This window comes from Falco peregrinus, chromosome 3 (genome assembly GCF_023634155.1).
Source record: "Falco peregrinus isolate bFalPer1 chromosome 3, bFalPer1.pri, whole genome shotgun sequence".
NCBI classification, from domain to species: Eukaryota; Metazoa; Chordata; class Aves; order Falconiformes; family Falconidae; genus Falco; species Falco peregrinus.
In genome coordinates this window covers 58,847,073-58,862,626 of record NC_073723.1, presented here as the reverse complement: position 1 = coordinate 58,862,626, position 15,554 = coordinate 58,847,073, and the positions used below count along the sequence as shown (strand labels likewise).

At 39.4% G+C, this 15,554-nt stretch overlaps 1 protein-coding gene across 3 annotated transcripts in view; it reads left to right on the top strand.

The window, feature by feature from the left end:
- Positions 1-14,033, top strand: part of METTL4 (methyltransferase 4, N6-adenosine) — a 37,766-nt gene extending 23,733 nt beyond the window's left edge. The window contains exons 8-10 of one of the 3 annotated variants that reach the window (XR_008746254.1): positions 7,453-7,527; positions 10,234-10,385; positions 12,177-14,033. Coding sequence is in view for 2 of the 3 variants with exons in the window: in XM_055798440.1 (XP_055654415.1) it covers positions 7,453-7,527; positions 12,177-12,244 (143 nt within the window). In the remaining variant the exon portion in view is untranslated. Of the gene's footprint in view, positions 1-7,452; positions 7,528-10,233 lie in introns of all 3 variants that reach the window. The other 2 variants (XM_055798440.1, XM_055798442.1) reach the window with 2 other exon arrangements.
- The last annotated feature ends 1,521 nt before the right edge of the window (positions 14,034-15,554 follow it).

Here is a 15,554-nt window from a genome sequence, read left to right as displayed (position 1 = left end):
ACTAATAGACACTAAGGCAAACAAGCCCCATGGCAAGCACAGAAGCCTGCCGATTAATAGCTAAACAGCAATAACAGCTATAAATCTGAACTAGCACATTCCAAACAAACCTATCATTATCTTGAACCCTTTGAGCCCCATGTTGGGTGCCAAAAAGGACCGTTGTGGTTTAACCCCAGCTGGCAGCTGAGCCCCACACAGCTGCTCACTCATCTTCCCCCTGTGGAATGGGGGAGAGAATGCAAAGAGTAAAAGTGAGAAAACTCATGGGTTGAGGTACAGACAGTTTAATAAGTAAAGCAAAAGCCACGCACACAAGCAAAGCAAAACAAGGAATTTGTTCACCACTTCCCATTGGTGTTCAGCCATCTCCAGGAGAGCAGGGCTCCATCACATGTAACTGTTACTTGGGAAGACAACATCACTCTGAACACCTCCCTTCTTCTTCCCCCAGCTCTATACACTGAGCATGACGTCATATGGCATGGAATATCCCTTTGGTCAGTTGGGTTTGGCTGTCCCAACTCTGTCCCCTCCCAACTCCTTATGCCCCCGCCCCAGGCTGCTCGCTGGTGGGGTGGGGTGAGAGGCAGAGAAGACCTTGGTTCCGTGTAAGCACTGCTCAGCAGTAAGTAAAACATCTCTCTGATACCAACACTGTTTCCAGCACAAATGCAAACCATAGCCCCATACTAGCCACCATGAAAACAATTAGCTCTACCCCAGCCAAGCCCAGCACAATGAGGCAGAAATTATTATATACGTCAGTAACTGAAATAATTGCTAACAATTAATAGGCTAAAAATACCAAGCAATGTGGATCATGATTTTACAGGATCATTAACTGAAGTTTGTAGCTAAATTTTACTGTTTTGTTTAATAGTACTTGTGACAGTTATACACTATTAATTCAGGAGACAGCTTATTGAAAATATTTTTATGACACTGTTACTGCACTCGAACTTTTCAATGTGTGGTTTTAACTATGTGACCTTTGTATCTTTCATTACTCTGTGCACTCCAAAACTTAGGCTGAGTTCAGAAAATATGTGTCTTTTCCTAAGGTTCATGGTTCACCTGTCAGTTCACATAACTTCAAAGAGACAGTTCTGACACAGATATACTTTTTCCCACATTAAAGTGATCCAGTCAAAACTCTCATCTAAAATTTTATAAGGCCTGCAGCCTAGCTCATTAAAAAACAACAAAAAAAAAACCCCAAAAAACCACCCCAACACAACAAGAGGGTTTAGATTGCAAAGAACTATTTCTGATCAACTAATGGGCAGGAAAAGTTATAAGGATTTCTAAATTTCTAATAAGGTCAAGGAAGTGCAGAACATAAGAGCAATTTGAATAATGTTATAATTTTCACGGTGTGATGCAACTCACACATATAATTCTTTGGTCCCGTGATCTTCAAGGTTAATTGTGATAACCCTCAACTAAAAAATGCAACAGGAATCAACAATGTTAACATTCCTCCTAACATTACAGGAGGAGACTTCCTGGTTTTCTAGTGCTGGAAAGCCTCTTTTACAGAGACTGGGAACTGTCTTGCACGACAATTTCACAATTTCATTTTGTTGATACAATCATAGCTTTGTATAGCCATTTACATAATGACATTATAGGTCTGTAAAAGAAACAGGACTGCATTATTCCATAACAAAGTTACTGAGGTTTTGGTATTATAATAATGCTAAGACTTTGCTTTTACATAGGATTTTAATGAGAATGCTTTTTAAAGGAAATGATTTAACCATTATCACATTGCTTTTTTTGAGGTCTTAAGGCGACCTCAAAAGCCTAGGCTTTTTGCAGGCTGTCTGCTGGCAATAGCTGGCAATTTCACTCCAAATCACTAGGGGGAATGAACTATTATTTTAAATTAGTGGCTTGTCTATTCTTGTCCTCTGCATACAGGTGTGAGAAGGTGAAGCACAATAAAATTGCATATGTCTTTGTCACACGTGTTTCTTTACAGGAGGATTTGATTATTGTACTAAGCTGTGTGTGCAAAAGAAGATATCCCACAGATTTGGAGAGGAATGATGGGCAGTCAGTAGTGACCAGACAGTGGGATTGGTCCTCTCTGTGGGGTATGCACTTCCTTGTAGTTGATCTCTCCATAGTGGCGAGTACTCTGCTTGGAAAGGTTGCGTCAATAACAGGGGATTCACTTAAAATGAAGGTGTTGCCTCTGAGTTGTTAAGTCATAAGTCTTTACCGGAAATCTAAATTAGCACTCTGAGTTTTCCAGATCTGAATGTTATGCAAAACCTCTTTGTTGACAGTAGTAGCAAACCCAAGTAAAAATAAATCCAGATGCGCCGGTAGAGTTAAGACTCCCTTTGCAGCCCAGAGATGTGAGACTATATCTGTTGTCTTCATCATTTTTTACTGTCTAGCCATTTATGAAATGCTTACCCAGTGAAGATGTAATAGTTTTAATTTAAAATCTTGGTACTAGATATTTAGTCTGAGACCAGCTGTGACACTTAAGTATTTCCTGCTTTGATGAACCAGATGATGAAATAATCTAATTAGTCTCCTCATGAGAAGCAGTCAGAAGTATGATAGCTTTCCTATTTAAGAATCAATAAAATGGCAAGATGGTAAAATCTGTCAGGGCATCTGTAACATGAATGTTTTATTATGAAAAGATGGAAGCTTCATACAGATCTGATTACAGAACATTGCTTATCTTCCTTTGCAATAGCCAGAGATTAGCAAACAGTCCTTATCCTTTTACATACTCCATGTATTTGTGTGTGTGAGAGAGAAGGGAGTATTTTACAGATACAAGTCCTTAGTTTTCTTTCTCCCAGTGGGTACTGTAGATGATTACTTCATTTTTGCAAGACCTGTATTCTTCCTCATCTTTCTGTATAGCAGTTATTGGAGGTACATGTGTTGATCCTCAGCTCGTATGCACTTGGGAAGTTACACTGAAGTTCGTGAAATTGTGCTAGTTTACACCAGCAAAGCCATAGCCCTTTACCTGACCGTTCCCGGTGTCCACTTTCCCCATTGCTGATGAACCCTTCTGTGAATTTCTCAGCTTATTCAGACTGTAGAAAACAACAGACAGCTCCCTATAAGGCAGGCGTAGTGTTTTCTAAACCATCTGTGACTATTTTTTGACTCATCTTTTTCCACGTGACCCCAGCCTTTTCACTCCCTGCAGCAGAAGTAGCTCCTTCCATGTCTCTTGCAGGGGCATCAAACCAAGCCATAATTACAGGCTGCATGTGTTTAGACTTAATCCTTTGCCTGGAAGGAACTGAGCTGCTGCTAGCAGTTACGGGTACTTGCAGTTCCCTGTCCTGTGAACGTTGCAGCCTCGTGTTATAATCTCCATTCGTATCCCACCTGCTGTAGAAATGAACTACAGCTGCTCTTGCTATCTATCATTTTTAACATCTTTTATGTCTTTTATTGACCTTTAGAAACATCACAAACTACAGCCTTAGAAACACTGAGCTAAGTATCTAGCAATTCTCACTTCTAGGTCACACGGTGTGTTGGAGCTATGCTTTCTCTTTTATGGTAACACTTTCACCTGCAGACATTTCCCTTTTATCTGCTTGTCCTAGTATAGCTTGTTCATGTGGAAATATAAATCTGTTTAATCTGTTTAGATAGAAAAAAGACCAAATATTTCAGGAGTCTTTCTAAAAGCAGCCAAAGCATTTATCTACTTCAGTTACAAGTATTCCAGCTATACCCAACTGAGCTCTATGTCTGGGGAGAGCTTAGTATCATACAGAGTTCTCCAACTAGATGGGGATCTTTACTGTATCATTTGTGAGTAGTAAGTCTCTTCTTTGACATTTACAGATGGTGTTGCCATTTCTTACCTTCTAACTTTTCCAGGCAGTGAGTCTTCCAGGAGGGCCTGAGCTGTCTCAGGCTGAGGCTCACTCGCCTCCTAAGGGAAATTGTTTTGCAGTTTCAAATACCTCAGCTATTCATAAAAAGGCAATGCGACTTTGCTAGCCTGAAGAGTACATCTGTCTCAGTGACTCACCACAGAGATGCTGAAAACAAATCCACTTGCCAGTCCTGATAGCGGTGCTTGGTTAGTTGGTGATTTCATCCAGTTGGAAGGACAAAGGTAAGCCTTCTCAGGAAGGGCTTTGGGCAGATGGGTCAGGCAGAGGCACCCAGCCAGGACAGCAGCTCAAGGGGAGAGAGAGCTGAGGGGTGCATCATCTGGTTCATTAGAGGAGGAAGCACCTGTTACAGGTGGTGTCAGACTGAATCTCTAGCACCTAGGAGAAGAAAGAGAACTGTTGGGTATAACCAACAGGGACTCTAGGAAGAGGTGACTGGTAGCATGTAATGGGGAAGCTTTGTGAGGATCTCCAAGAGAAAAGTAAGAAGTCTACGTAAAGTCTGAATTCCAAAATAAAGGGTCAGTATAAAGGTTAGGATTCCTAGTGAAAACTTGCAATGCGCTACTAGCCTTTAAAATATTTAATGAACTTTTCACTTATTTCTTGAAAATTTTACCTGTGACGAAGATTCTGTTTAGCTTGTGTGGCCTGAGCTTGTTTCTGAGTTAGTTTCTCCTCCCAGTTTATGTTGGCAGTACGCTCAGCTGTGCATGATGCAAAATGCTTAGCCGTGTATAATGGAAAAGATTGGAAAGGCAACTCAGGCCTTCAGCTGTGTTTTTTAAAGAATCACTTTTCACATGCTCATTACTGAGTAAGAAGCTCAGTTTCATATATGCTAAGTCACTTAGCATGGTTTACTAAGTCACAAAGATGGTTTACTTACTCCGTCTTTGGCAGCATGATAGTAGGTGAAAAATGAAAATGGAGGGTCTGGAATAACATGAGAAAAAGCAGAATCAATGGCTTCAGAACATTGTAATGAGGGATAATGTGTAAAATAATGTAATGTAAAGGGTCAGCATTCTATTAGACAATGTTGTGGTACGTTGTGGTGTTCACAGCAATTGATCTCATGTCATGCTAGACCTAGATCTGCTTGACATTTATTTATGCTTTCACATGATTTTGAATGTCACAAAACAGTCACCTGACTCTTGAAAATCCAGCTGAGACAAGAGTATTTTATTTCTTTAGCTCTGAATAATAGAAATGCTTAGCAGGTACAGTTGGTACTTCCTCAGCCAACTAATAGAATAGCATAAGACTTACTTTGAGAACTTTATTTTGTTCAACAGGTAATATAGCCATCAGTCACTCATTGCCAGTCTAAGTGTGTATTTGCAGTGTGCATGGGTTTTTAAATGTGCTCTCTGTCTGGGATAGGTTTTGTCTTGCCAGACAACCAAAATGGATGCATAGTCTATTATTGCTCAGTTCAAATCTGACTATTGCTTACAACGACAACAAAAAGATCACAGCAGAGAAAATGGTCCACAGTTGTGTAAAAGAAGATGTGCTAGTTACTGAATGAACTGAAAGCAGAGCTAGATGTCACTGCCAGTTCTTTTCCTGTGTGCTAGAGGTGAATATCCCGTGGTCTCCGGTCTTACCTAGCATGTTCTTCTACAAACCCTCTGTTGCGGAAAAGCTGGTTGTCAACTGAAGAAAAGCAGCAAATACTGAAAACCACTGATGGTGGCACTAGAGGCCTATCCCTGTATTCTCCTCTCCAGAAAGCTAATAAAGAACATCAAAAATAGATGTTATCAGGCCATCAAGAATTAACAACATGCAGCAGATGGTAACACCTACCCTTTGCTATATATCTAATTTTAGCCCAGACTATTTACCAGCAAGCTGTGGCAAAGGTTAAGGAATCCAGCTCTGAGGAGTGGGAAGCGAGTAGAAGACAGGAGGGAGCGGAGAGGTTCTCTGTCACTTCTGGCCCTCTTTTAGGTTACCATTTTAATCAGTGGCTTTGCACACTATTATTACTCTCAGTGAAATGAATGAAGGTGGTTCCTTCAAACCCAAACTATCAACTGATAGTTTACAGCCCACAAAATCTATGACACACCCAAGAAACTGGAGCTATATGTTACGGCTGAAATTGAATGATCTTCCTGAAGGTCTTGTCAAGGGAAATGCAATTACATTACGCAGTGTACGTGTATGTGCATGTGCTTATGGATGTACATATGTATTTTCACTCATCGTGTTGTGTCCTTACCTGGCATTTTCCCTCTGCTTTATTCATTTTTCTTTCCTGACACTATCAACGCTGTGATTTAGGACAGTAAATGTGCATTGATGCATGTTGGATGCGCCACTTTTGTGATGGATCATCTAGACTGAGAGCATGTTTTCACTGCCGGCTTAACTCAGGTTCCCACCCACGTTTTAGTACAAATCTGTCTGTCAGCAGTGCACTTAAACTTTTCACCTGGGCTTATCTGAGCTCTGAAAAGATGTCTGCTGGCCCAGCAAAGGGCACAGGCTAAAGGCAAGGTGCTGCTGAAAGGCAGTCTCTGAATGTCCAACTCATCAATGCAGCTCTGCTGTGCCCAGTCCGGCACAGGGAATGAAAGATGTCGAGAATTCTCCCCCTAGGATGAAGGATGCCACTGGTGGGGTCAGCAGGGCCCGCAGCAGATAGGTTTGATACCCAGGTGGTCTCGTTTCTCAACTAGAGGAGAAGCTGGTGCCACTGCTGGAGGTGTCCACCCTGGAGGCTGCAGCCCCCTGGCAAGTGACAATTGGCATTTAACAGCCTCACCTCTGTGCTCTGCACCACCAAGGCCAAACTGTACCGACTTTGCTACAGACTTAGCTCATGGGTGTGCATGCTCACATCCTGCAGTGCAAGACCATCGTCGTTATGCTAGCCAAGGGACTGACTGGATGCTCTGTCCTAACCTGCACCCTTTTACGGACCTTTTCTTGCTCAGTCCCTGCTAGGTGTCTTGGCCATAGGCTTAAATTTGCCCTGAGTCTGTACTGGGAAGTTGCAGGGAGGTCTACAGATTAGAAGAGCTGAAAACTTCTGAAGGAACATGTAAGCAATGGGAGGGTTTTCCCCAAAACATCAGAAGAAAAAAACCTTCCTTTGCTCCTCCTTTGAGAGGCTTATGTATAGATTTAATTTCTTTTTTTGTTTAATTGCCATATCACAAGCTGTGTTTCCTAATGGGAAGTTCGGTGCACAAGATGTTTTTCTCTGCTTTGGATGCTTTGTGTGAATAGCACTTCAGTGAGAAACTGCTCTGAGTTGCACAAGTGAAAAAAAAATGTCTCAAATCCCTGGTTCTGATATACTGACTAACTACTGTGAATTGTCTGTATTTTGTGCCTGGTTTGAAGTGCCTGAAAGTTATTGGTTTTTATATTTATTATTTAACAGACTTCTCCTGGGAAGACAGTTCTGGCCTCTCTAGTTGGTTCAGCCATGCTTTTGAAGACTAAAAAGCTTACAAACCTGTTCATTTTGAAAGTTACATTAATGGAAAAAGGACTTGATTTTTTTAAGGTTCTGTTTTCACATTTACAGTTGGAGAGATCATTCATAAGGAATTGTTTGAAGAGTTTTGCCTTTACATTTATAGACCTGCTGGAAATTTCACAGGTACCTGCATTAAATTTCTGTGAGTACTTCAGCACGAATATTTTTTGAGAGATGCAGATAGCCTTTTGTGAGTAGTCAAAATGTGAAATGCTGGTTGTATTAGTTAGGTAAAGCACAATTTGTTATCCCTGAGTGAATCTGATAGCACTGGTGATTACAAAGTACGCAGGAAGCCCCAGTGATGCCAGTAATTCTTGCGTGAGTAAATGCTAACCCATAAGAGCATTTAAGAAGGAAAATTATTAAAGTAACATAACTGTGTATCCCTGGACTCCCAGGGCTTCAATGTCTCTTCAACTTGTATTTGCATAACATCAAGTAAAATCAGTTGCTGGCAAATGCTGCTGTTACAACCAAGCTTTTTGTTGTTTTTTTTTTTCTTGTTACTTAGTTAATGCAAAAAGTTGAGAAAACAAAGAAGAAAAAAAACCTTTAATGTTTCTTATTCCCATGCCCCTTTAATTAAGATCTCAAGAAGTTAATAACTTGTAATAAATTCTACCAAAAAAACCCAGAGAACATCTGGCATTTGACTTCATAGCAAACCTGGAAAACAAAAAGACACATTTTTGTCATTATCCAGCTGACTGCACCATCCTTGGGCAATAAGCAAGAAGCCAGAGTCTGATCTGCTTCCTCTGCTGCCCTAAACTGCAACAGGCCTTAAAAAGAGACTTTCTAGTACTAATAGTGTTGAAATTAAACTTTCAGAGGATTCATTCAAGTTGAAAGTTTGATTATGTTGACACACAAAAGACAAATGTCCTTTCTCTAAAGGACTTTATTCTGCGGCATGCTCAGGAGCTAGCAACAGCCTTGAGTTAATTGAATGCAGTATACGAGAGAAGTATAACATAGAATCCAGATGCAATACAATATATTCAAGTATTTGTCCATATGTAACCAGTTAATTGATTGTGTTGCTAGGAAGCACGATTCAAGGTTATTTTATTATCTTTAGCACAAAGCTGTACAATCACAACATCATACAGGTTGCAAAATACATTTAAGGGCAAGGTAGGCTTAGCTACAATGTTGAAAATGACAATGAATATTTTTGCTTGTTTCTATCTTACTGTACCCTTCATAGCTCAGGGACAGCATCTGGTGCTCAGTGAAATCCTCATTCTATTTAGTTTTTCTGCTAGGAGGAATGACGGTGACAGAAATTGTGTGTGGCTTCCAAGGGCATGCATTCTTGCTAAAAATGGTTCACATTTAGAGTCCTGATTCTTGACCAGTCCCAACCATTCATGTATTATGATTTAAGCCTCTCAAAAATACAGAGATGTTAAAAAAACCATAGAAAAAAATCCTACACAGGAGTTAGTTTCTTTGTCCTCTCTTTCTAAACCTTTTAAACACCTTTTTCTCCATTACCATGAAGTCTAGAAACTTATATAAAAGCTGAGATTCTCCTGGAAATCGTCCAAAGGTCTGGGGAAGTGCTGAAATTTCCACACTTTTAATGAAAGTGTGGGAGCTATATACTCCTATTTCTTCTGCCCAAGTAATCATCTGGACTGTGTGAAGCTGATGTGAAGACAAATGTGAAAGTAACACTGCATCTTACGTTGCCTTTCTTTAGGTCCAAATACACCAAATCAGAGGGGTCTTGCTGGGTTAGAAAATTTTGCATTTTTGGGCTGGATTTCCTATTTTTTCTCCTGTCAGCCACCAGTGCAGCTGCAGGCAATGCTGCCCTGGATGAGGAGCAAGCTGGGGCAGTAGGTGGAGGGCAGTCAGCACCACAGGGCATGTGGATATTGCACCAGCCTATGTCACCCTTGAGGTACAGTGGTGAGGAAGGAATGAAAGGGTCAAGGTGAAGGTTTTTTAAGTTCAGGAAAAAGCTAAACCTCATTAAAGGCGTATGACATTTCTACTGGCCAAGTGAACAGCACAAGCTTACTTTACCACCATTCCTGTGCAAGCACATGTACACTTCAAATTGTACAGTTTTTGTGTGTAGCTGGGGGAAATGACATAATGTAAAATTTATAACTAGCTCTAACTGAAAATGATGAGGTAGCTATAAATGCTGTTACACAGTATCTGACATCTTAATTCCTTGCTATTTAAGGGAGACAGAAATGTTTGTGAAACATCTGAAAAAGCTGTTATTTTTAACAAGTGACAGGCTGATCCTAGAACATAATGGCCAGGAGCTTTTTAGCAAATTAAATAGCATGATGTTCTTAGGATGAGTGTTAGCTAGAAAAAACTTCCCAGAAACAATTATTTGAGGGCTAAAAATGGGATTTTATTGGGGATGTCAAATTATTGTAAATTATGGGTAGCTTTGAAAAAGGGATTTCCATGCAGAAGTGTTACCTTACGTATCTTATCTATACATTAGATGTAGTGTGATTGTATCCAAGAGAATGAAAGCACACCCTCTATATCTTCAGTTACAGTGTCTGTGTCAGCTTATCTCCTTGAGAGTGCTAGTCATGGTTTCCTCTAATACATTTAAAAAAGAATATGGATTGCATATTACTGTATATATTCTTGGATTTCTTTGAATTTAGTAGAAAGTTAGAAGAATTTTCACATTAGCGTTGAGACCCTGCAGCACTGTACACAAACTAAGAAGTGATGATATCTAATAAGAAAGGAAATTGACAAGTTGAAACAGAATAATAAAGGAAGGAAAACATTGATGCCTGCATGATCCTGGAAGATGATTGTTATGTTCTGTTACAGAAATTAAAATAACTTCAGCAAGGATTTATTACTGAAGAAAAGTAGATGTGGGAATAAAACCCAGGAAAAAAAGCAAAACCAAAACACCACTGCAAACAAAAAGCCTTTGGCAGAGAAAGGACACCAATCAAGACACAAACTGAGTTTTGAAAGTATTGGTAATTAAAATGCTTCATTTAGTATGGACAATAATAAAAGAGAAGTATATTTGAAATCCAAAGCAGGTTTATTAATTTTGCAGATCTTCTAGATGCTAGTTAAGAAGTTATGATTTATAATATCCAAAATTAACCCAGCTATAAAGAAATCTATCTGTTAATAGTTTTGCTACTGCATCTGCCATTTTGGTGCCTGAGCACCATTTGCTCTTTTTATCCGGGCTAAAAAACAGCAATCAAAAACCTGTGGAGAGTTTGCGTTTTTTAAGGATGTTCTAGCCCAAGCTGGTTTGATACAGCCACCTGCAGTAATTGCCCAGCTTGGTGATTCATTAACCAGTTGTTGAATTTTGTTTCCATGACAACTTCCTATATTGTATTATCTTATAAACTCAGTAGAATTCAACCATCAACTTAAAACACCTAAATGTTTCTCCGAGATGCATCTCTTGTTTCCTTGGCAACTTCCTTTCAAGTCACCCTAGGATATTTCAAGGCACCCAAGACAAATTCCATCACATTGATCTTTTTAATGAATTTACACTGACCTGCAGTATACTCATTGTACCAAACTTAAAATATTAGATGACAGAATCTTTATTGATTTCATTCAAATGCTGCTTCTCAGATGAAATCCAATTACTTTGACCCAGTGCGTACATTTTCCCCATTAAGGCTGCAAAAACAATGCTGTAAGGCACTATCTATATATATATACAGACCAATTTGAAGATTAAAACCAACTTTGCATACTAAGTGCAATATTTATGACAGAAACAAGGACACGTTTTTCTGCTCCAGAGTAATGTATAATTATTAAGATAAATTTGAATGAGACAAGGTGAATGCAGAAGAAAACACAAGAAGCATTAACGCTTGCATTCTTTCTGGTACATTGAAAATGCAGTAGTTAAAAAAATCATAACAGAAGCAGAACATCCCAGATGCTAAATCCCCACCCCCCAAAGAAAAGAAGAAGAAAAAAAAGGAAAGATGTAACACTGATGTCATCCTGGTCACAAAATATGGCAAAAGTTGGTGATTCAGCAGGTCTTCCCTTAGTTCTGCACATGCTATAAATTGTGCTGCCTTGGAGCAGCGTAAGATGCTGAAACAAACCAGATGAATCTTGCATCTTTGCTGCAGTCTCTTCCTCCAAAGTCCCTTAAGGAAACAGTGACCAGTTCTGAGCCAATATTTAGTCTCTACAGTGGGTAAAGGCTATTTTCATCTCCCACTTTTCTCCTTCCAGAGACTGGTCCCACAGCTTAAAGAAGTGAGAGCTGGATCTGTGACAATTGAATGAAAAAGCGGAAAGCAGATCAGACCGTGAAAATTAATCTCTTCTGGAGATAAGAAAGAGCTAAAAGTCTAAGATCCAGGCGCTTTAGTCTTATTACCCATCTACATTATTTATTCCTACCATCTCGGTATTCCCAGTGTAAATCCATATCCTATTATTTCTGAAACTGGCCTACCTTCTTACATCAGCATCTGTACTTTGCTGACCTCAGCCCTGGTTTAGCATCTTCCTGTTTTTCTCATGGCTTGCTTTCATCTGGTTTATTAAGTATGCTTCACTCTAAAGTGACCCAGACAACACAAGTGCACAGGCTGATTTAGCCTCTGTGCAGATGGATGCAGAAACCATTAAAGTTAGCACCTGCAGCATCCTTTGCCGATATGTTTTTCAGATCTCTCCTGCAAGGGTAATTTGCTGCTTTCAGAGATGTTCTGGAAGCTTTTGCATCTCAGTTTGAATGTCTCCAATTCACTGTTTTTCAGAGGAAGAGAGATGTGAAGCCGAGAGAGTGCTCCGCAGCGCCCGTGCTTGCTGCTTTGCCAACCTTTAGGAGCATCTGCTTTTGGAGCCGGAAGAAAATTTGTGTTTGTGCTCATATTCACAGAAGCTCAAGGTTTAGGAACAGGTGTTGACTCTGGTAGGATATTTCAAACTTGTTCTTAAAATTTCTTCACAAGGATGAAATAACCCTTCTTACATGACAAGAACAACTTCCTTTTCTGAATCTGTGTTACCGAGATGAGCTGGCTCAAGCAAGAGCAACTTTCTGAGTATGTTTGAATCTGAGGTTTTAATCTGAACCAGGTAGCCTTACCCAGGAAAGACTTGGGGCTAGTCTCTTTTGGTGAAGATCCTTTGAGTCTAGTTCTGTCTGGTGCACATGAGATCAGAAGGGAGGGAAGAAGCAGTGGAAGATGAGAAGGACCATGTTTTTACGGCTGTGGGAACTGGCTGTCATGGTGTCAAGAAATACAAATATTTATGTAAAAGAAATAGAATTGCTGCTGGCAAAGAGATGAATGAAGGATGTTTTAAGAGAGAGAAGAGTAATTTTACTGATTTGAAGTTAGGCTTGGTACCAAGGAGAAACCTGAGACAAAATTAACTACTTTAAGCTTTTAAAAAGCCGATCAAGCAAACAGACCTTAGCAAAGCCTTGAATCACATTAATGCTAATCGACAGATGTGCAACACTTGAGAAGAAGATGAGACATAGAGTTATATGTAAAAACTAAGTAACAATAGTTTTGTAAGAGGTAACTGGAGATGATTAATTCACACCTTAAAAAAAGAATTAGCGAGTTCTTTGTCTAAGCCAGAACGATCATTCCTCTACCTTGTATCTGCTGCTTTCTTACTTTCGCCTGGCAGGAAATGATCCTTTGAAGACATAATGACTTGTCTAATTTTCTGCATGTTAGAAGTCTCATTAAGTATAATAAATTATTAATGCCAAAGAGATTATGGTGGAGAGCATTTGTTGGATCAAAGATACAAGTGTTAAGCCCTTCTGGCAAAAGCTGTGTTTGTCTATGTCTGTACAGTACCAGTTTACTGGGACCCCAAGCTTGATAGCCTGATAGCTTTGGGTAGGATAAATAATAACAACATTTGTAGGTACCAGATTATATGATGAATGTGTAATTTCAGGCAAACTTCAAATGCTGGGCAAGTCAAATGCTATTAAACTTCCTTGTCTCTTAAGCTATATTATATCTTTTTTTTAAAAGAATTGCACATGCTCTTTCCAAATCTCCAATGCATTTCATAGTGTTTGGTAGATGACTTGCACTGCCAAGACTTGCTGTTATGCAGAATGCACTTTAATTAGGATTTTAATGGATTTCTTATGTCACCATTCAGGGTTATAATATGCTGTTTTCTCTGGTGTTTTAGCCTAGTGGTAAAATATTAATATAAAATTTTTAGTAGAAACTGCTCTTTGAAAGTATTTTTTTGTTCTTGCTTTTCTCAACTAATTGTTCTCTGTTACACAAGTATTTCAACTTTATTTAGGTGGGTGTATCAATACGCGATAGACTGATTGCTGGAGGAGATTAAAGGACTAGGGTCAGGAAACACAGTAAAAGTCTTCCCAATGATTTCAATTCACTTTGGATTGTGCTGGAGCAAATACTTTAAAATACTACAGTTCCATATTGACACTAATGTTATGGCAGGTTCTTAGTAAACTAAGGTATTTTCTTTCTGAAAATACATGATGCCAAGACTAGAAAGAATATTTCCTGAAAGTGATCATCTGTTTGTTTTAGTCATAATGTAGCTCTGAGCAAGAAACACAAATGTATGTGTGTTTGAAATAAAGAGCATTTATTGTACGTATGGAATCTGTTTTTTGAGGTAATACCTTACTATACCACTGCTTTCAAATCATTGACAGAACTGTGGATATTTTTGAAGAGAAGGAACAATAGCAACAGCAGCTATATTTACTCTGGAGACAGCAAAAAATCCCACAAGGTCAGAGATAGGATGCTGATCTGTGCATGTACTTTGGGTGTAAAGGAATGTAAAATATACAGCCTTTGTTCCATTTAGTTGAATTCCTGACTTTAATACAGGAGGATTGCCCGAAACAACAAAATGCTGCATGACATGGTGGTACCTCTTTTGCAGCTGGGCATGTGCCAATGACCTGAGGGTTACATCTGCTTTGCATATGAATTTGCACAGTATATTCATCAGAGCCTAATGGCAGGGTTAGCCTTTATATATTTGTATGAATAATAAAGCAACTGCATAAAATATGTTTCAAAGGCTGCAGGGGAAAAGGGTATAAAAAGGAAAACTGACACTTCTTGTGTCCATCCCTCTCTTCATGCATTATTTAACACGCTTTCCACTGCCAATATCCATCAAGCTGAAATTCTTCAGAAAAAAAAAAAGCTAAAGCTTTGTTTGGAAGACAAAGAACCTCTCAAGGCAGATAATATTTGTCCTGAAGCTGAATGTTCACTTTGCTAGGTGCAAAGCAACATCAGAATAAAACAAGAAGATTTTGGTGCCAGCAGCACCCTCAAGTATATGTAGGAGTGTTGGAATCTTGTCCAAAACTGCCCAGGCAGTGAAGTGCACCATTCACCCTTATTCCCCATTTACTTTTGATTTCCCTGGGTGAAGTCTTAAAGCGGTGAAGACTTTGGAGTGCAGTTTTCAAATGATATTTGGCCTTATAAGGCCCAAGTTTGGGCTTCTCTCATGCCTGTAAAACCAGAAGGGCTTTCCACCAAGAAGTTCCTGGTAGCTGAGGACCCTTCTTCTCTGCCCATTACTTTGGACAGGGACTGTATGAGAAGTTATGTTGAGGAAGAAGTGGCTATGACCATTTCAAGTTGTGTTTTGGTCATTTGAGGCTTCTGCTAAGATTTATTTAGAGAACTTTCTTCTTCCCCATAGCATCTTTTTCTGTGCTCAGAATTGGCACTAGGGATTCCTCAGGGAAAGTCTGTTCTTTGACTAGGAAGCTCAACAACATCTAATCACTTTATAAAGAATTTCACTTCAGAGGCAGAAAATGTAGGCATTTCCCTCTTATGTGTTTTTTTTTTTTTGTTTGTTTTGTTTTGCTTCTCTTAATTTCTTTTAAATAAAACTTAAATCTGCCTCGGCTGGTGAGGTCATCATAGACAACATGGGAAACAAATGAAGTATTTTCCAATAGCACATTTTAAGGCCAACAACCAGACAGACCAAGGGCCGTGCAGTCTAACAACATGTTAACAGAGAGGGACTGAATCTTCCATTGCACTGGTACAGCTAAGGTCAGCAGAAAGTAGCGTGCTGTCCTCACATATAGTCTCTTTTGTTAAGAAATGGCAACAAAAGTAAGGTTGAAGTGT